This window comes from Dipteris shenzhenensis, chromosome 7, assembly GCF_047967505.1.
Source record: "Dipteris shenzhenensis isolate YYH24624 ecotype China chromosome 7, Dip_SZ_1.0, whole genome shotgun sequence".
Classification (NCBI taxonomy): domain Eukaryota; kingdom Viridiplantae; phylum Streptophyta; class Polypodiopsida; order Gleicheniales; family Dipteridaceae; genus Dipteris; species Dipteris shenzhenensis.
Window position 1 is genome coordinate 40,658,356 of NC_141602.1, and position 22,370 is coordinate 40,680,725.

Consider the following 22,370-nt stretch of genomic DNA (forward strand, 5'->3'; position numbering starts at 1 on the left):
TGCTTTACCGATGATTCATGGGAAAAACCCTTGGGAATAGTGAATGGCATGTCAACAAAAGTCACAGGAGTCCGCTTTTCCCTTCAATTCACAATCTCGGATCTCCCCAAGAAATCCTATCAAATCTTACTAGGACGTCCATGGTTGCAGGAAGCATCAGTCCTCCATGATTAGGGAACTAATAGATTAACAATAAAAAATCGTGACACCACAGTCAGAGTAAACGTGGGGATAGGAGCAATAAAACCAATGGTGCCTAGAGTGTTAGTTGAAAACTCTTCAATGGCAACCTTAAGCAAATCAGCTCCCCTACAATAGCATGCCATAGCAGGAGATTCACAAAGCAATGTCAATAACTAGATACAAACATTGGAAACCATCGACAATTGCCATTCATTAGACCCCATCTTCTCGCAGATAGATGCTAAGGTGATACAGGTAGATCCTCAACTCATACATGAAGAACCAATCAATCTAGAGGTACCATTATTTATGGCTGACCTCGAGTGGGATAATGAACCTAAAGAAGGTACCCATACCAATGATGACTCAGATTTTCCTTGGGACCTTGAAACTGAGGCTGAGAATGCTCAAATTGAAGATCAAGTTGATGACAATGACAGCCATTTTGCACGCCCTAATGGCAGTCGAGCTTCTGAAAATTGAACCTCCAAAGTTGAATTATTACAGCAGAAGATCCCGCAAGAAAGTTGAAGGAGGAAATGGCAAAAAAGAACACTAAAATGAATTCAAATGAGTCCAAACAAGGATCATCGAATTGTATCTTGCAAAGCCATCTCCGTCAAAATTTGAGCCACCTCCTCTTGAATGGTCCCTTGAGGGACTGGATGGAGTATGCACCGCAAATGAACCTTTACTTGGGAACACCTTACCAGTGGAAAAGTTATCCCATAGTTCCCAACATAAGAAGTTTCGAAAGTATAAGCCACATTTGTGGATGAAGCTCTATCAAGAGACTTTAGAAAAATAAAGTCACCAAGAGCCTAACAAATTGGTTAATAATACTATGCCACCTAGTACCCATAGCACATGTCAGGCTAGTTCAGCACAATCAAAGGCTAATCTTTGAGAAGTACCAGAGTACTTCAAGAATTACACAAGTGGCAATGTCCCCATAGCAATTACAAGACCACTAAGAGAATGTGAAGTTCAAGAAATCGATAGCATTGGAGAAACTCCAATCTATGAGGGACCAGCAAAAACTCACACAATAAACCTCGCCCTTGAAGGGGAGGAAGAAAAACTGGTTTTCATTGGGAAACAACTTCGACATGAAGATGAAACCAAATGCAAAGCACTCCTAATGGAATACCATGACTACCTAGCAAGGTCATACAAAGAGATGAAAGGAATTTCACCATATATGGCAGTACACACGATACCTATAAGGGAAGGTGCCCACCCTAAGGTATGTGGTCCTTATCGTACAAATCCAAAGTATGGCACCATGGTTTATGAAGACGAGCAGGAATAACTCTTAATTGTTGGATTCATCTATGAGATAGAGCACACTGATTGGGTTTCACCCATTGGCATCATCCCTAAATGCAACAAGAAGCTCAGAATATGCGTAAACTTAAAAAATGTGAATGCCGCCACAATTAGGGATCACTATCCCCTACCCTTAATAGAAACAATGTTGGAAAAGGTGGCAAGTTCTGAAATATATCTCTTCTTGGATGGTTTCATTGGCTATAACCAAGTGAAAATTGCTCCTAAAGACCAATCAAAAATAGCATTTGCTATAGAATGGGGTATTTTTGCCTATAGAGTCATGCCATTCGGCCTTTGTAATTCCTCGGCCACATTCCAGCGAGTCATGTTCATAGCTTTCAAATCATTTCTGAATAAGTTTTTACAAGTGCTCTTGGATGATTTGTGCATCCACTCAAACAAAAAAGACCACTTCAAATGTCTTGAAGTAGTACTAATCAAATGCAAGGAGTATGGCATCTCCCTAAATCCAACAAAATGCCAGTTCATGGTCACCCACGGAGTTGTTTTGGGACACATCGTTTCTCAACATGGAATTGCAACAAAAAATTACTTGGAGAAAATCAAAATCATCATGGAATAGCCTCCTCCTACAAATTCCAAAGGTGTACAGGTCTTTATGGGACATGTCGACTATTATAGAAGATTTATATTGTGGTATCTCATTATAGCCAGACCACTTTACAAATAAATTATTAGTGGAATTCTTATGGATAGAAGAGTGTGAGCAAGCCTTTGAGGTTTTAAAGTGGCACCTAATCACAACACCCATCCTTATATCTCCCAATTGGGATATTGATTTTCATGTTCATACTGATGGATCCAAGTATGCAATTGGGAGTGTGCTTTGTCAACCTGGTGAACATAAGAAAGACTACCCATTCTACTTCACAAGCTGTCGGCAACTCAATGATGCAGAGATCAACTATACCACCACAGAAAGAGAAGCCCTAGCAATGGTGTATAGTGTTAAGAAATTTCAGCACTATCTACTAGCAAATGATTTTGTCTTCTACAATGACCATAAAGCATTGCTTTATCTTGTGAACTATCTGTGTACAACAAGAAGAATAACTAGATGGATTCTCTTGCTTCAAGAATTCAATTTCAATATTGTGGTCCACAAAGGTTCCCAACATTGCATTGCTGATCACATGTCTCGAGTCAAGCTGAGAGAAGAAGCCACTGGAGTAGAAGATGACTTGCCAGCTACCACACTATTTCAAATAGATGCTACTCAAGATTGGTGTGGAGATATCATTGGGTACTTAATGGTAGGAAGACCACCCCCTGAAATGAAAGCAGTGGATGCCAGAAAACTAATTTTAAAAGTAGCACCCTATCAACTCATTACAGGACAACTGTACAAGATGGGCAAGGACCACATTTTAAGATGTGTAATGCCTCATGAGATCACACCAATCTTGAGTGAAAGTCCATGAAGGCATTGCAGGAGAACACTTCCAAGGGGAAACCATAGCAAGAAAAGTCCACCTCGTAGGCTATTGGTGGCCAACACTTTGGGAAGTTGCCTATGAATATGTAAAAGGCTATGATGTATGTCAATGGACTACTAAACCACAACACAAAGACTTCAATCCCCTAACAATAGTTGTTGCACAAAAACCATTTGAAAAATGGGGGATTGACTATATGAGTCCCATCCATCCAGCACCAAAGGGAACACAGGCACGCTACATCATCGTGGCCACTGATTACTTTACCACATGGGTTGAAGATAATGCAATCAAAAAGGCAGATGCTAGAAGCATAGCAAGATTCTTATACGAGAATGTGATCACCCGATTCGGATGCCCCATTGAAATTGTGTCGAATAGAGGCACACATTTTCTCAATGAGGTAATCCAAGAGCTCTTATCTGGCTTTATGGTTTTCCATAGAAAAATCACACTCTGCTATCCCCTAGGGAATGGATAGGCCAAATCCACCAATAAAATATTATGCATTATCCTCAACAAGGTAGTAGAATCATAGCATTTTGATTGGGTAGAGAAGCTAAATGCAACCATATGGGAATACTGAACCACACTCAAGGTCAGTACAGGGAACACACCTTTGCAATTGGTGTACGGTCTCGAAGCTGTGGTCCCACTAGAATTTGTAATACCAAGCCCACGCATAGCAGTACAGGAATGCATGGGACATCACGAATCCTTGAAAGAAAGACTCTATCAATTGGAGAAGCATGCAGAGAAGAGACTAGTCACCTACCATGCCATGACAACAAAAAAACGCAGAAGAAAGGCATGCTTTGACACAAATATTAAAGCTAAAGACATCAAGGAAGGTGACTTGGTCTTGTTATACAATGCCAAAGTACATAAGGGCAAGCTGAAGTATCTAGGTCAAGGACCCTACCGAATCAAAAAAATGAATCCCATTGGAGCTGTGCCAGTAGAAACATTGGATGGAGTCCAATTCAACACAACAATAAATGGGAGCCAACTGAAGTGCTACTACTTCAACACGCAAGCCATCCTCGACAAAAATGAAGATTTGGGAAACCCAAGTCTTCCTTAGTTAGGATTAGATTGTATCACAAGCACTCACTTGCATATGTACATCTTCACACATATAGGTAGCATCAATCAATTTCAACCTAGGGCTTAGAAGTGATGCCTGAGTCCTAGCTTCTCTATGAAATCCCAGCAACAAAAAAAAGCATATAGTTAGTCCCTACATAGCTACTAGGTCACATGCACTCACATGCTTTCACTTAGACATATAGTCTATTGCATGAATAATTGTGCCACACACTTTCATTCAACACTCTCAAAGCATGTGTAGAAATAAGATCTCTCACAACACACATAAATGTCATACCTGCATGCCATCTAGTCTAATGATCAATGGTACACCATATGCACATGGATGTAGGTTCATAAACAATGCCGCCACTAATGAGGATGCATTGAAAGAACCCACCGCCTGAACCACGAGACCCCCTCCAGAGCTCCAAGCCATCTACCTCCTCTCAACCACAGCGATCACAAGAATTTGTGGTTTAGAGCAATAGCTCTAAGGAGGATTCTATGCAGGACATGGAAACCCAAGAAGAACAAATGCCACCCCAATCACCACCAACCTACACAAAAATTGATGGGGCCCAACCGATAAAACTTTTGTGGCCACCTACATCAACTTATGCTCTTTCCAATGCAACAACTTTATTAGAGAAAAGGGGTCTAGGAAGTTTGTATGAGAGCCTAAAATTCTTGGAAGACATACCTATAATGACCACATACATCAGGGAATTCTAAACTCTGGAACCTCTTCTAAACCATGGAATCTCTTCTAAACTCTGAAACCTCGTTCCAAACCTTGAACCTCCCTCTAACCCTTAAACTCCTCCTAAACCTTGCAACCCCCAATGAAGGTGAAAGCCTTCATTACCTCAACAAACTGAAGTATTTAGATCAAGGACCCTATCGAGTCAAAAAGATGAATCCCATCGGAGCTGTGCTATGAGAAACATTGTTTGGAGTCCAAGTCAACACAACAATAAATGGGAGTTGACTAAAGCGCTACTAGTTCAACACGCAAGCCATCCTCGATAAAAATGAATGTTTGGGATTATGGCTTTGAGTTATATGATCTACTTCTTGTACAAATGTGTCATGCTTTTTTTTAAATGTACTCTAGTTTTTTAAATATACTCTAGTTTTTTTTCTAATTTGATTTTTTAAAATCTTACTTTTTGTCTCTTTTAACAACATGAAGTCCTCTTTTTTTAATGTACTCTAGTTTTAATAACATGTCACATCATTTTTTCTAATTTGCTTTTTTAAAATCTTACTTTTTGACTCAAAATTTTGTTTTATAAGAGCCTCTTTTTTTGAAATGCTTTATCCAAAATTATCTCACAAAACGAATTTGGACAGTGCACTAGTCCAAAATTAATGAAATAGGTGTTGTATGTGTTTTCCATGAGCTGATGCATTTAGAAGATCCAATTAGCCATACACTTATGCATCTAACCACTCTAGTGTTGGGGTCTTTGCCATATGGCCAAGCAAAAAAAATAGATGTTCTACATGGGTAGCACAATGTCTTAGTAGGGTGGTGTTGCATGTGGGCAATCATCCTCGGATGATGCATCATTGGATAGACTTCATTCATCCCATGCTCAATTGAGGCTGGAAAGTAGAAAACGCTTTTCCAATTTCATTTGACCACCAAGTGAATGGTGTGAATGAAGCCAAGTTACTACGCTTTGGGCCATGCTATACTAAGGTTAGAAATAGAAGATACTTTTTTGTCATTATGTGAGCCTCAAGTGAGAGGATGTAGGTGGGCGCCAGGTGGGAAGGAACGAGTTACTTTACTGAAGACATGAAAGAAAAAATCATTTTGCTAATATAAGGGAGAAACTCACATACCACATGACATTGAATATTGCTTGCTCTTTTATCCCAAGGATGATGAGGACATGATTAGCTATGTTGGGATACAATTTTAAGATAATGCCCATGTGGTGTTGTGTTTTAGGGATAATGCCCATGTGGTGTTTTATACAGCCTACTTACTCTACCTAAATTATGAAACAACTCTTAAATAATCTATAATATTCCACATAAAGATTAATAAATGCACACCGCTACCTTAAACTCTTATTTTCTTTTTTTTTAAAAGATGATTTTGAAGACTAAAATTTAAACGTCTTTTTATTTAAATAAAAATAGCACCAATTTGAAAAATAACATAAAACCTACTTTAATCTCTTTTTTTTAAATAGATGAATTTAGAAAACAAAATATATACATTTTCACATTTTATATAAAAAATTACGTAATTTAAAAAAAAATATTTAAAAAAACTTTAAAATGCATTTGAAATTTTGAAATATTTTATAATTAGATTACATATTCCTATAAACTAAAATAATATAAAAGCTACTTTAAACTCTTATTTTCTTTTTTTTTAAAGATGATTTCTAAAAACAAAATTTAAACGTTATATTTAATTCAAAACTTCAGTAATTTATAAACTTTAGTTATAATTTTTTTTAAATAGATGAATTTTAAAAAACAAATTATATACTTTTTCACATTTAAATAAAAACTTCACTAACTTAAATAACTTACATAACATAAAAGCTACCTTAAACTCTTATTTTCTTTTTTTTTTAAAGATCATTTTTAAAAATAAAATTTGAACATTTTTTTATTTAAATAAAAATAACACTAATTTAAAAAATATCTTTACTCTCTTTTTTTTTAAAGGATGATTTAAAAAAACAAAATATATACATTTTCACATTTTAAATAAAAAATTACATAATTTCAAAAATAATTTAAAAAAACTTTAAAATGCATTTCAAATTTAGAAATATTTTATAATTATTCCTATAAACTAAAATTTAAATGCTATTTTTAATTCAAAACTTCACTAATTTAAAAAATAACATGCAAACTACTTTAATCTCTTTTTTTTTCAATAGATGATTTTTAAAAACAAAATATATACTTTCTGACATTTAAATAAAAACTTCACTAACTTAAATAACATAAAAGCTACCTTAAACTCTTATTTTCTTTTTTTTTAAAAGATGATTTTTAAAACTAAAATTTAAACATTTTTTTAGTTATATAAAAATAGCACCAATTTGAAAAATAACATAAAACCTACTTTAATCTCTCTTTTTTTAAATAGATGAATTTAAAAAACAAAATATATACATTTTCACATTTTAAAGAAAAAATTATGTAATTAAAAAAAATTATTTAAAAAATTTTTAAAATGCATTTGAAATTTTGAAGTATTTTATAATTACATTACATTTTCCTATAAACTAAAATAATATAAAAGCTACTTTAAACTCTTATTTTCTTTTTTTTAATAGATGATTCCTAAAAACAAAATTTAAACGTTTTTTTATTTAAATAAAAATAGCACTAATTTAAAAAATAACTTTAATCTCTTTTTTTTAAAGATGATTTTAAAAAATAAAATATTTACATTTTCACATTTTAAATAAAAAATGTCGTAATTCCCAAAAAAAAAACTTTAAAATGCATTTGAAATTTAGAAATATTTTATAATTATTCCTATAAACTAAAATTTAAATAAATTTTAGCAAAAAAAAAAAGCTACATAAAAGAAACCTTACCTGGACTCTCCCGCTGCGTCCATCTCCGTTGTTGTCCGTCGGTCACTCTCCGTCGCTGTCGCAATTACGTCAACCTCTCGCAAATCCGAAATCGATCGATGAGGAGGAGCTCGATCGAGGTATGAAGAATGAGGGGGGGTCCCTCTCTTTATATAAGAAAATTTAGGGTTTCCCTACCTCGATCGAGGTATTTCACATGCAACACACATATCGATCCATCATACCTTGATCGAGGTATAGACATGCCACGATACCTTGATCGAGGTATTTTACATGTCATATATACATCACTCCGTCATACCTCTATACCTCGATCGAGGTATTTAACATGCCCCATACACATCGGTACATGTACCTTGATCGAGGTATGGACCTGCCACGATACCTCGATCGAGGTATGTCAGCAGCCAGCTGGATGCCACATATTTCGATTGACGTATTCGACATGCGACTAAGTCATCGGTCCAGCATACCTCGATCGAGGTATGTCAACTGCCCTGTCGGATCGCACATACCTCGATCGAGGTATAGCTGGATATGTCACAATACCTCGATCGAGGTATAGCTGGATTGCCACGATACCTCGAACGAGGTATAGGTGGCATGCCAGGAGACCTCGATCGAGGTATCGGCTCGGTTTAGTGAAAAAAGTCCAAGACCTCGATCGAGGTATCAACTTGGCTCAATTGTCCTCATGTGTGATTTTCAGTGTGATTTTCATTGGAGATAATACCTCGATCGAGGTATTGCAGACCGAAGCAAAACCTTTGTATTTTCACTTGAGCGGGTGTCACACTCACCCGAAAGTGGTCCGGAAGTGAACACCCTTAGCTTGCTACCACCCCCCAATTTGTAAGTATCAAAATCTCAGATTATATTGCTTATGTAGTTTATTAGGAGGTTGTTTCTGTGTACTAATCCCTCCGCAAATTGTGTCGTCTTGCAGCTTGAGATTGTGGGCAGATACCCTACTCCTGTGGAGACAGCCTACCACCGCCACCATCGCAGAGGAGATACATGGAGGCACTTCTATGATGACGGGTTGATTACTGAGGAGCAGTATATCCGGGCTACTAGAGTGGCCCCCGAGGTATTTGAAAGTAATTAAATAATGCCAATATTATAAGTAAAGATTTGATTTTTCATACATTGATATATGTTGTCCCTTGTTTACAGGCCCGTGCACAAGACAACGAGGAAGACGAGGAAGGAGGCACAAAAGGGAGTGCAGAAGGGAGCATGGAAGGCAGCAAGGATTAGTCGTAGAAGTAGTGCTAGCTACTCTTTTTTGTACTTAAAGCCAGTGGCTTGGCTTCGTGCCTCTTGTATATACACTCCTCTTATTTTTTGTACTTGAAGCCACATGACGTGGCTTAGCTTCCTTATTTTTTGTACTTGAAGCCACATGACGTGGCTTAGCTTCGGTGCTATATGTACATACTAGCACTTTTTGAGCTTTCAATTTTATTGCGTTTTGGAGTTGTAATGTTTTAGTTGGAATTGTAATTAAAATGCGGTTGGCTGTAAGAATTGAATTACATAATGTGAAAATGGGATTCTTGTAACTATATAGCATACACAACATACATAGCATTCTGTAAATTGAAAAAAAAATATTATAAAGCGCGTCTATCAATGCATCTATAAACGCATCTATATATGCATCTGTCTGTTCGACAAGCGTCTATTTTTGCATCTATAAATGCGTTTATAAGAGCATCTATTTAAGCATCTAAATGCGCGTCTGTACGCACGTGTGTGTCCTATATAGGTCTACGTGCTATTAGATGTGGGTCTCCAGACATGAAAATAGACGCGCAAATAGATGCGCCCGTAAGTTTTTTATTTAGTTCAGTAAACGCATCTGTGTGCGCATCTATGGGTGCTTTGTCTTGTTGTGAGAGAGAGAGAGAGAGAGAGAGAGAGAGAGAGAGAGAGAGAGAGAGAGAGAAAACCTACATTTGCAATCTATCATATAAAGCTACATTTGCATCAGTTAAGACAAGCTACAAGGTAGGTAATTACCTTTTTTCCAATCGCCCTTGCTTTTTATTTGGAATTCTTTGCTTCCTTAGGACACATTATGTGTGTGTGTGTGTGTTTGCATCATTTAAGACAAGTTACATTTTCAAAATCATTGAAACCATTCCAATCTGATAATTCATGAATTCTTTGCTTCCTTAGGACACATTGTGTGTGCGTGTGTGTGTTTGCATCGTTTAAGACAAGCTACATTTTCAAAATCACTGAAACCATTTCGATCTTATAATTCGTGAATTCTTTGCTTCCTTAGGACACATTGTGTGTGTGTTTGCATTGTTAAAGACAAGCTACATTTTCAAAATCAATAAACCATTCCGATCTTATAATTCATGGACGCTTAGACTATTGGGAGGGGAAAAACAAACTAAGAACCATTTTTTCAAAAAGGTAACGGAGGAGAGAGAGAGAGAGAGATAGAGAGAGAGAGAGTAGTGATTGATTTATCTATCCATATGTTCACGCTACATTTGCATCGTTTAAGACAAGCTACATTTTTAAAAATCATCCAAACCATTATGATCTTATAGTTTGTAGATGATTATATAATTGAGACAGAAGAACTAAAAGATAGTGGAGGGGAGAGAGAGAGAGAGAGAGAGAGAGAGAGAGAGAGAGAGAGAGAGGAAAGTGAATTAAGTTAGTTAGAGACAAGGCCATGATGTGGTTGGGCCAGTAATCTATCGAGGGCAAAATGGGGACTACATGTACACCTTTGTTAGCATTGTTGATAGCCCTTTGTGTCTGAGTAAGTACTCTAAAGAATGAGTTGGGTTTTACCAACATACATGTATAAAAGTTTTATGGCTCAATAATTATAGGTCTTAAATTATCTTTCTATATGATGCTGGTCTAGATACAATTGTTGGTACTCCGTTGTATGTTCGTAGCCATGGTGGACACGGCGGACGTGGTGCACGTGGAGTGAATGGCCATCGCAGGCTTTTCCCTTAGGGATGTTTGTGTGTCTATTGTAGATTTTGTATGTTTAGTTATGACTTTATTCGTGGCTGTGTATTTGGATATATCAATCAGTTCTTTGATGTAGCTATTGCATGTTCAGACATGTGACTGCACTTTTGGATGTGATATTTTGAAGTACTCTGTCATAGAGAAATTTTTTTTTGGACACGGCAAATGTGGAGTACATGGCCCGTGTAGGATTTTCCCTATAGTACATGGCCGCAGACTTTTCCCTTTAGGGATGTTTGTGTGTCTATTGTAGATTTTGTATGTTCAGTTATGACTTTGTTTGTGGATGTGTATTTGGAAAGAGTTTCACACGAAAGTGTTAGAAGCTGAAATCATTACTGGTACCAATGCTGGTGATAGAACATTTATTCGAAGGATAACATTCATTCCGACCAACCCTAAACTTCCATTCGACATGAGGAGATGGAAATTTCCTATCCGATTGGCATTTGGCTTGACAATCAATAAGTCACAGGGCCAAACATTTATTGTCAATAAGACAATCAATCCGGTATTCAGTCATGGCCAACTATACATGGCGTTTTCACATATCCGAGCATCAAACGCTATTAATGTTTTCATTTTGCAGAGTGCATCTGATCCCAGGGGTGAGGAGATGGATAATACTTCTACCACAAATGTTGTGTACAAGGAAGTTTTGCAATTGGCAATAGCAAGAGCCTAGGAGTATGACATTGCTCTTTCAAGCCCTCCTCAAACTTTCTTCGGTGGCAAATCTTCATTTCGGTAATCTTTGTATAGCTTTTTTTAAGTTCTTTCAATATTCCAACTATCATAGGACTTTGGGAATGTTGGCTATTTATACAAATATGAAGTGAGATGTAATATTTCATGACCGTGTCCTTGATAATGTTTGGATTTCATTTTTCATTTGAGTTATCGGTTTGCAATACACTACAAGCTATTTTCTCTTCAAAGCCTATTGTTTTTTCCAATATATGTAGATTGACACATGCATTCTTTTTTGCAATGCGATAGGATGTCTAGGTAGTTCATGTTTGTCATCGAAACAAGAGCGCAGGTGCAAGGTACATAGTTGCTTGACAACCATGTTTTATGTTGACATGTTTAATAGTATAGTCACTCACTTTTAGAAAATTGCAGATCCTACGGGCTGGGGATCTCTGGAGAGCACGCAACTGTTGTTGGATTTGCTTGAGCTAGAGAGCTACCTTGGGTAAGAACCGTGTACATTGTTTGTTGGTTTATTTTTGTTAAAACAAAAGGCTTTTTTGAATTATATGTGAGTGGGAAAACATGCAATTGTTTGTCTTTTAGGACTATTCCTGATTCAAGGTTTCTAATGAATCTCCACATCCACAATCCTTTGAATAGATGAGTTCATTTGGGATATTACGTTGTCCTGGCTTGCCGGCTTCATAGGGATGATGGACCACAGACCATCACTGTTCGCTGGCTGGGATACTATGAATGTGTGCGGACACGAATTTTCTATCAAGGGCAAAATGGGGACTACACGTACACCTTTGTCAGCATTGTTGACAGCCCTTCGCGTCTGAGTAAGTACTCTAAAGAATGAGTTGGGTTTTACAAACATACATGTATAAAAGTTTTACGGCTCAATAATTATAGTTCCTAAATTATCTTTCTATGGTCTAGATACGATTGTTGGTACTCCGTTGTATGTTCGTAGCCGTGGTGGATGCGGTGGACATGGTGAACATGAAGTGAATGGCCGTCGCAGGCTTTTCCCTGTAGTACATGGCCACAGACTTTTCCCTTAGGGACGTTTGTGTGTCTATTGTAGATTTTGTATGTTCAGTTATGACTTTATTTGTGGCTATGTATTTGGATATATCAATCAGTTCTTTGATGTAGCTATTGCATGTTCAGACATGTGACTGCACTTTTGGATGTGATATTTTGAAGTACTCTGTCATAGAGAAATTCTTTTTTGGACGTGGCGGATGTAGAGTACATGGCTGGCATAGGCTTTTCCCTATAGTATATGGCCACAGACTTTTCCCTTTAGGGATGTTTGTGTGTCTATTGTAGATTTTGTATGTTTAGTTATGACTTTGTTTGCAGATGTGTATTTGGAAAAAGTTTCACACGAAAGTGTTAGAAGCTGAAATCATTATTGGTACCAATGCCGGTGATAGAACGTTCATTCAAAGGATAACATTCATTCTGACCAACCTTAAACTTCCATTCGACATGAGGAGATGGCAATTTCCTATCCGATTGGCATTTGGCATGACAATCAAAAAGTCAGAGGGCCAAACATTGTCTATTTTGGGGCTATACTTGGTGACACTGGTATTCAATCATGGCCAACTATACGTGGCATTTTCATGTATCCAAGCATCAAACACTGTTAAGGTTTTCATTTTGCAGAGTGTGTCTGATGCCAGGGGCGAGGAGATGGATAATACTTCTACCACAAATGTTGTGTACAAGGAAGTTTTGCAATTGGTAATAGCAAGAGCCTAGGAGTATGACATTGCTCTTTCAACCCCTCCTCAGACTTTCTTGGGTGGCAAATCTTCATTTCGGTAATCTTTGTATAGCTTTTTTTAAGTTCTTTCAATATTCCAACTATCATAGGTCTTCGGGAATTTTGGCTACTTATACAAATATGAAGTGAGATGTAACATTTCATGACTTCATCCTTAATAATGTTTGGATTTCATTTTTCATTTGAGTTATGGGTTTGCAATATACTACAGGCTATTTTCGCTTCAAAGCCTATTGTTTTTTCCAGTATATGTAGATTGACACGTGCGTTCTTTTTTGCAATGCGATAGGATGTGTAGGTAGTTCACGTTTGTCACCGAAACAAGAGCGCAAGTGCAAGCTACATAGTTGCTTGACAACCACATTTTTTGTTGACATCTTTAATAGTATAGTCACTCACTTTTAGAAAATTACAGATCCTGTGGGCTGGGGATCTCTGAAGAGCACGCAATTGTTGTTGGATTTGCTTGAGCCGGAGAGCTACCTTGGGTAAGAACCGTGTACATTGTTTGTTGCTTATTTTTTGGATTATATGTGAGTGGGAAAACATGCAATTGTTTGTCTTTTAGGACTGTTCCTGATTCAAGGTTTCTAATGAATCTCCATGTCCACAATCCTTTGGATGGATGAGTCCATTTGGATGGATGAGTCCATTTGGGATATTACGCGGTCCTGGCTTACTGGCTTCATAGGGATGATGGACCACAGACCATCACTGTTCACTGGCTGGGATACTATGAATGTGTGCGGACACGAATATTCTATCGAGGGCAAAATGGGGACTACATGTACACCTTTGTGAGCATTATTGATAGCCCTTTGCGTCTGAGTAAGTACTCTAAAGAATGAGTTGGGTTTTACCAACATACATGTATAAAAGTTTTATGGCTCAATAAATATAGTTCCTAAATTATCTTTCTATGTGATGGTGGTCCAGATACGATTGTTGTCATAGTGGATGCGGCGGACGTGGTGGACGTGGAGTGAATGGCCATCATAAGCTTTCCCCTACAGGACATGGCCGCATACTTTTCCCTTAGGGATGTTTGTGTGTCTATTGTAGATTTTGTATGTTCAATTATGACTTTATTTGCGGATGTGTATTTGGATATATCAATAAGTTCTTTGATGTAGCTATTGCATGTTCAGACATGTGGCTACACTTTTGGCTGCAGTGGATATGACGGATGTGGTGGATGTGAGTGAATGGCCGTTACAAGCTTTTCCCTACAGTACATGGCTGCAGACTTTTTCCTTAGGGATGTTTGTGCATCTATTGTAGATTTTGTATGTTCAGTTATGACTTTATTTGCGGCTGTGTATTTGGATATATCAGTCAGTTCTTTGATGTAGCTATTGCATGTTTAGACATGTGATTGCACTTTTGGATGTGATATTTTGAAGTACTCTATCATAGAGAATTTTTTTTGGACGTGGTGGATGTGGAGTACATGGCTGGCGTAGGCTTTTCCCTATAGTACATGGCCACAGACTTTTCTCTTTAGGGATGTTTGTGTGTCTATTATGGATTTTGTATGTCCAGTTATGACTTTGTTTGCAGATGTGTATTTGGACATATCAATGAGTTCTCTAGCTTCACTTTCGGATGTAATATTTTGAAGTACTATGTCATAGAGATTTTTTTTGGTTAGAGTATGTTGCTTGCATTTAAATGTTTCTTTTGTTATATTGTTGATTTTAGACATTTTAGCATCTTGAGACCCAGCGGAGCGGGTCGCTAGCCCATCGTAGACGGGTCAGGTTACTCGTTTCTTCAAATGTACAAAGAAGACCTTATGATGGCATGCGGCAAGCTAAAAACATGCACGTAAACCTAGTGGAAGCTTTACAATAAATAGTTTTGGATTTGTTATTGCACTCGAGATGAATGCATAATGTATGCTTCTACTTGAAAGAACTATCTCATTTGATTAAGTTTCAACCTTCAATTTTGTGTTCATATACTGTTCAAATTTTCATTTTTTCAAGGTTTGGGGTTTAAATAATGGATTTATAAGTACTTCTTCAAAAAAGAAACTTCCAGAGAAACGAAATTTTCTTGCATAAAAATCCTTCTAACACAAATCTCTTAAATTGTCTCATACAATTCTTTTCAACTCTGACTTATGATCAATTGTTGCATACTTTGTTTGAGAATAGTTGTGTTGATTTCAAGATTTTCAATAGTCCATGGTATATATTCACATCAATTTCCAAGGCTCTAGTCTTGACAATTGAAATGGTGCAAAGATTGATTCAATATTCTTCAACATCACTTGCACTAATTGTTGATATTCTCAAGAGGTTTAATTTTGTGTTTGGTACATCGTTCTCTTTGTTGTGTTACAATGGTCTTTACATTAAAACTAAAACAACTATTGGCACAAGCAAATAAGAAAGTAGAAATACTTTGTTTTTGGATTCATTAAATGGCTTTTCTACAATCATTCCTTTGGTTTCTTTAAATGCAAAAATAATATATCAAACTTGGAACCAAGAAGATGAAATTCAGCTACAAGAAGCAATGATAGAGAACCCAAATTTAACAGCAAAACATATTGCATCTTTGTTTTACCAAACATGTTTGGAAAGAACATATACTATTCAAGCAATTTTAAACAAAATATACAAAATCAGAAAAATTCCTATCCAAAGTCATTCTATGTTACAACCATCCAATTCACAAGAGGAAAATATGGAATGCCCGGTAAAATTTTGTGGCAAAAAAAGGAAGAGAGACCAAATAATATATCAACAACAATACTACAAAAAAATATTGGATAGTCCAAGCTATCCATGTATATGCTGCGGTTCATTGAAATTCTTATCTAAGTTGAAGAAGCTTAAAGAAAATATGGCAATATTCTTAGAAAGCAATATAATAATTATATCAACAACTACTAAATAAGAAAAAATGCTATGTTCACTTTGCTTTAAAGATATTGCAAAGTCAAAGCTTCTCTTATTAAATAAGAAAGATTTAATAATGCCAAAAATCGAACCTACCACAAATAAACTAAACGAAGTGGAGGCTAGACTTGTTTCAATTCGAATTCCATTTGCACAAATCCAAGAACTCTCTTATGAAGATCAATATGGGTTTCATGGGAGTGTTGTGAATGTGTTTGCAGATGTTGATAGAGCCCAAAGCATCCTACCTAGGTTTTTGAGTGAAAATGACATAGTGCCATTTCCATTAATCGCAAGCTCTCATATAAACATAGCTACATGGGCAGTGTTATACGACCAACTTTGACTATGATTGCGATGATGGAATTACCAAAAACACCTGTTTACCAATAATACAACGTGAAGATAAACCCTCTTTGGGAGAATCACATTCAAAGCATTAAAAAAGAAGAAGAATTACAAAATGAAAATATGAGAAACTCTTTGAAAGACGAACTCGAAGAATATGCAACAAACACATTCGTCCATGGAATTTACACTAGCCCTCAAGTTGTAGATTATGAAGATCAAACTATTTCTATTGCTCCGTCAGAAGGATTTTCACCACAGTATTTTCAAAGATAAATTTTCGAGGAACTAGCATATCCCAAGTTGTTCTTTAGACAACAAAGAAACTACAACATCCCCAAACATACTTTGTATAAAAACATAGCATGTTGGGAACTAACATATGTTGATAGACGCTTTGCTTTCTCAATAGACAACTTATTCTTCAAAACAATGAAAATTTTAGTACGTCAAGTACTGTCCTGACGTTGGGTTCGAATGAGAAAAGCACAAACCAAGGGAAAAATATTGCAAGTAAAAGATGTTGTTTTGGATACAAACATTGAAAAGCTACTCCAATCAAACATTGGATTTTCAGATTTTACGCACCTGAGAAGCTCTACTGACTGCAAATTCCAATTAAAGAAAAACCTCTTTGCAATGTTGAGACAACTAGGCCCTCCATGGTTCTTCATAACTCTATCAGTAGACAAGAAACTATGGCAACCACTACTTGATTGTCTAAAAAAACTAAGCAACCAGCAAGTAAATGAAGATCCGAGCTCAAGTGCTTTCTTGTGTGAAATCTAATTCGATCCGATCCAATTACAACTGCGCAATACTATGCACACAAATTCCAAGCTTTAAAAACTTTATTGAAAAAAGACAAATCCATACTGGGAAAAGTCAACAACTTCTTCTTTGTCACTGAGTTTCAAAATCGAGGAAGCCAACATAACCGTAGTCTTCTTTGGGTACAAAATGCCCAACATTTGCTATATCTTCCAACAAAGACATTGAAAAATTTATCGACACATACATCAGTACTGACATCAATGAATTCCCGCTTGACAAACTAGAAATACAAACACATAAACATTGAAAAACTTGCTTCAAGTGAAAAAAAAAATGTAGGTTTGGATTTTTGTGATTGCCCATGCAATCCACCAAAATTTTTCTTCCCTTCAAAGATGATCAAATTAACAAAATCCTCAAAAAACAAATGAAACACATCAACAATCATTTGATGGACGAGAAAACATTGTTGCTAAATTATGACTCTTTTTTCGATGCACTAAATATGACGAAAAAAGAGTACAGTTTCACTATTCAATCATCTATTTCACAACCCATGTTATTCTTGAAAAGACAACCAAAAGACATTTACACAAACAATTTCAATCCAACAATGTCCAAACTGTGGGAGGCAAATACTGATATCCAATTCATCTTGAATCCACATGGTGTTGCTGCATATTGCACATCATACATAACAAAGCAGACAAAGAGACAATAGAAGCAGTAAAAAATGCTATGCAACAAAGCATTTCCAATGGCCTTGGAGCAAACGAATGCATTCGCAAGGCTGGCAATGCAATTTTGAACACTCAACACATTAGCTCACAACAAGCAATGTTCTTGGCTCTATCCTTGCCACCACTATCCTCCACAACAAGACAATTTCAATACATCAATACAAACCCACTAGAAAAAATAACTTAGTAAAGCGTCGAGAGAAGTTAGAGAAAATGCATCTTGAGAGCACAAATATTTTCTTTGATGACATTATGGCAAAGTACTTCAAACGCAAAATAGAGCTTCATCCTATTTATTTGGCTACGTTCACTAGTGAGTACACAATATTCCCTACAAAGATCCAAAAAAGAAAAAAACAAAAAATAATTCGCTTCAACAATTTCAACGAAACTCACGATCTAGAAAACTACTACAGAGAGTTGTGTATTCTCTTCCTCCCATACCACCACACAAAACTTTGCATTATAGAAAATATCACTACATGGAATGACATGTATTGTGAAAATAAAATTGTCATTGATTTAAATTTTAAAAAAATCAACAAACTAATTCTTAAGTTCCCCACAAACTCAACTAATACATCCACAACATTCTCATCTACTAACAACTCCACATTCTCAAACATTGACAAATACAACGTTGGTATTGACATGAAAGATCATCCAAATGTAACTCAACATCAAGACAAGTCCTTGCCAAAATACAACAAAATGCCTAACAAAGAGTACTATTCAACTTTAAGAAAACTAGATAAGGAGCAACGCCTAATTTTATAAGACATTATGCTAAAAAAAAGATGCACACCAACAAAAGCTCATCATTTGTTCCTAACTGGCAATGCAGGCACTGGAAAAACATATGTACTACTTCTCATTGTACAAGCACGTATGAGACATTATTCACATAAACAAACAACCAATGTTGACCTCCCTAAAATATTGCTACTAGCATACAGAGAAAAAGCAGCATTCAACATAGGAGGCACAACAATTCATTCAGCACTACATTTGCCACTAATGACTTCCAATTATATAGGCCTCTCATCTAAAAAATTACAAAAGCTATCACAACTATATAAAGATATGCAATTGGTTGTTTTTTATGAGGTTTCATTAATAGGATATAACATGTTGGTTGCATCCAACATGTGTCTACGAGAGATTAAACACAATCATCAAAAACCATTTGTAGGACTTGACGTTATCATGTGTGGAGACCTATACCAAGCAAGTCCAACCAAGGATTCATGGATTTTCATGGAACAATCACAAAATTCATCATCCATGTCATCATTTTGGAAAGAACACGTTTATTTATATGAAATAATTAAACCAATGAGACAAACAAACGTTCAATACATAGATATACTCAATCGAATAAGAATAGGTAAGCACACTTTAGAAGACATCTCACATCTTAACAACCAATATTTCCGTCAACCAATAGACAAAAAAAACATTCCTCATTTATTCTACACAATGCATCAAAAGACATTCATAATGAAGAAGTTTTTTCATTGCTCGAAGATGATCCACATATCTTAAAAGCAATTGAAAAAAGACATAAGACATGTAGCAAAACAATATCAATTCCTAAAGATCCAAAGAGCACTATAGGATTACACCATACACTTCACCTGTTGTCTATGTGCTAACATGGACTTAGGTAGTACATAATGTGTGTGTAGAGTAGCGGCAAAGCTCCTCTTGTACTTGCATAAGGCTAGGAATAATCCCTCTTAGAAATCCAACTTGCATGTTCTACATGCAAGTTCTACATACGATTCCTACATGCAACTCCTACATGTGAGTTCTACATGTAGCTCCTACATACATGTTCTACATGTAGCTCCTACATGCATGTTCTACATGCAAGTCCTACATGCAAGTTCTACAAGCGAGTTCTAAATGCAACTCCTATATGCAAGTTCTACATGTAAGTTCTACATGTGAGTTCTACATGCAACTCCTACATGCAACTTGCAACTTCTACATGCAACTTCTATATGCAAGTTCTACATGCAGAGAGAGAATGTCTTACAATTCCTACATGTAGAGAGAGAATCTCTCCAACTTGTATAAATACCCCATAATGGAATGAAGCCCACACTCTTTGGGGCATTGTGTTGAGTTCTACTTTGGTATTCCAAGCAATTGTCTCAAGTGTCCATGCTTCCTTGCACTCCATGTCCAAAAGCATGTCCTAACCTTGCAACTCCTCCTTCCCTCTCCTCCAACCTTGCACCCCTTCCTCTTCCTCTCCTCCTCCCTCCTCCTCCTCCCTTCTCCTCCTCCTCCTCTTCCTCCCTCCTCCCCCCTCCTCCTCCCTCCTCCTCTCTCTTGTTTCCCTCATGCTCTTATACCTTCTTCCTCTCCCACTCCTATGCTCCCCCTAAACCCTTAGTTTCTCAACCCTTGGAACCTCTTCTAAACTCTGGAACCTCCTTTTAAACCTTGGAACCTCCTTCTAAACCCTGAACCTCCCTCTAACCCTTAAACTCCTCCTAAACCCTACAACCCCCAATCATAGGCAAAAGCCTTCATTACCTCAACCATGATGATGCATGATCCTTTTACACATGCATTCACTATGTTTGATTACCAAATAATTCCTTTTCTTTTGTTCTTTTTAAGTGTTGGGTCAGATGCATCGATATAGAAGCAAATGTGCATGAAGGAAGTGGTTTTGGAGGCAAGGCTCAAATGTGAGTGTAACTTGCACCGAAATGTGCATGTGATGTGACGAGCATGTAGAGCAAAAAAAACGAGCGACTTTCCTTTCTGGAGCACCCTCAAATTCTTCCTGGATCAAGAGATACGACTTGATCTAGGTGGAGGGGCAAAAGGAGTGCAAATGTGCTCAATGATGATGTGTCACAGTGAGTCACATGCAGTGATGATGTGGCACTGTGCTTAGCAAGAGGTGTGCCAGTGAAGCTCTGTGCTGAGGTGGTAGAAGTGGTCACATGAAGTGCCTATGGAGCACTATGTGTGCCTGGCAGGGGTCAATGCTGACTGGACAGCTGAGGTGAAACTGCTGAGGTGGCAGAGGTGATGTGGCAGTGATGACATGCCTTGACGACATGGCCAGATGATGTGGCTTAATGATGTGGCACTAATGACATGGCTTGGATGACATGTCACTGATGAGGTGGATTATTGACATGGCACAAGTGACATGGCTTACTGATGTGGCTATCGGTGATGATGTGGCAGTCGGTGATGACATGGCAGTCGATGATGATGTGGTAAGTTGAGTGAGATGGTGACATGGTAGATAAGGGTGATGTGTCACTTGATCAGTTGGATGATGTGGCAAGTGGATAAGTGCCACATGTCACGAGGTGAGGCATCGAAATCTATCAAAGATTTTGACGGAATCTTTGGGATTCCATTGTCTTCTCTGTTATTGTCGATGGAAATCGATGAAGATGGAAAAAAGAAATGACAATTCATTGTAGACGGTGTCGCAGGAGGCGTGTTGTGAAGAGTGACCCAGATGACTCACTCATTGTAGTCGAAGATTACGTTGCTGGTGGCACTCATCATCACAATTGTAGGTTGAGTCACCGTTGTGGCAATCGTTGGAGGAGTTAATGTTGCTTCGGCATGGCCTGTTGCTTCATTGGCCTGGTTGTGCTCTATGAGGTTGCCGAGCAGGAGCCGTGTGGGTGATGAGTGGGTGATGGAGACGTTGCAGGTAGAGACGCAGTCGTTGTAGAAGGGCCGGCTATAGAGAAGCAGCTGCTTGGAGAGGTGGCTTGCATGGGTAGTGTCGAGTTGGAGAGAGCATTGGAGGCACTATGGACTGGCATCGCACTGATTGTAGAGGCTTGTGAAGGTCATCTGGAGTTGCTAATGGCGCTGGTGGAAGCCGTTTGAAGGGTGCAGTTGCTTGGAGAAGCTGGCTTGGCGAAGGAGCTCTGGGGGACCCGCGCTATTTGCTAGAGCAGGCCCGTTGGCTCTGGTAGGCTTGAAGGCCTTGGAGGTCGCGCATTCGGTGGAGGTCTAAGGCTGTTGAAATTGCTAGCTGTGGAGAGCCAGGAATCCGAGTCGGTGGGCTGAGCCTTTGGAGCTAGCCTTGTGTGGGAGCTTTGGTCGTTGAGGGAGATTTGACTATGACAATCGACATCCGTGTTCTAAGATACAAAGCCCATATGGCTGTCGATTAAAGGAGAAGTCATAGATGCTTGAGCCATCTATGCTTGTGCTACCATTAGAGCCATGATGCTGAAGCCTTAGCTTTGGAGTGCAAATTCCAGAAACCTTTAGTCTCCCTCTCCCTCAAAGCTCACTAAAAACTCAGTCTCTCCCTATCTTTCTCACAAGCACAATGGATGGAAAATCTCTCTCTGTCTCTCTCACAATGGAAGTCTCACAAAATGAATTGAAATCCTCACAAGGAAATCTCAAGAAATGAATGGAAATCTCTTAAGGAATGA

General features: G+C 37.6%; 1 protein-coding gene across 1 annotated transcript in view; it reads left to right on the forward strand.

Moving 5' to 3' along the window:
- Positions 1 to 21,810, forward strand: part of LOC147900346 (uncharacterized) — a 61,491-nt gene extending 39,681 nt beyond the window's left edge. The window contains exon 4 of the mRNA XM_087376626.1: positions 21,629 to 21,810. Within this exon, the coding sequence (XP_087232752.1) occupies positions 21,629 to 21,810 (182 nt within the window). The remainder of the gene's footprint in view (positions 1 to 21,628) is intronic.
- Positions 21,811 to 22,370: the final 560 nt, after the last annotated feature.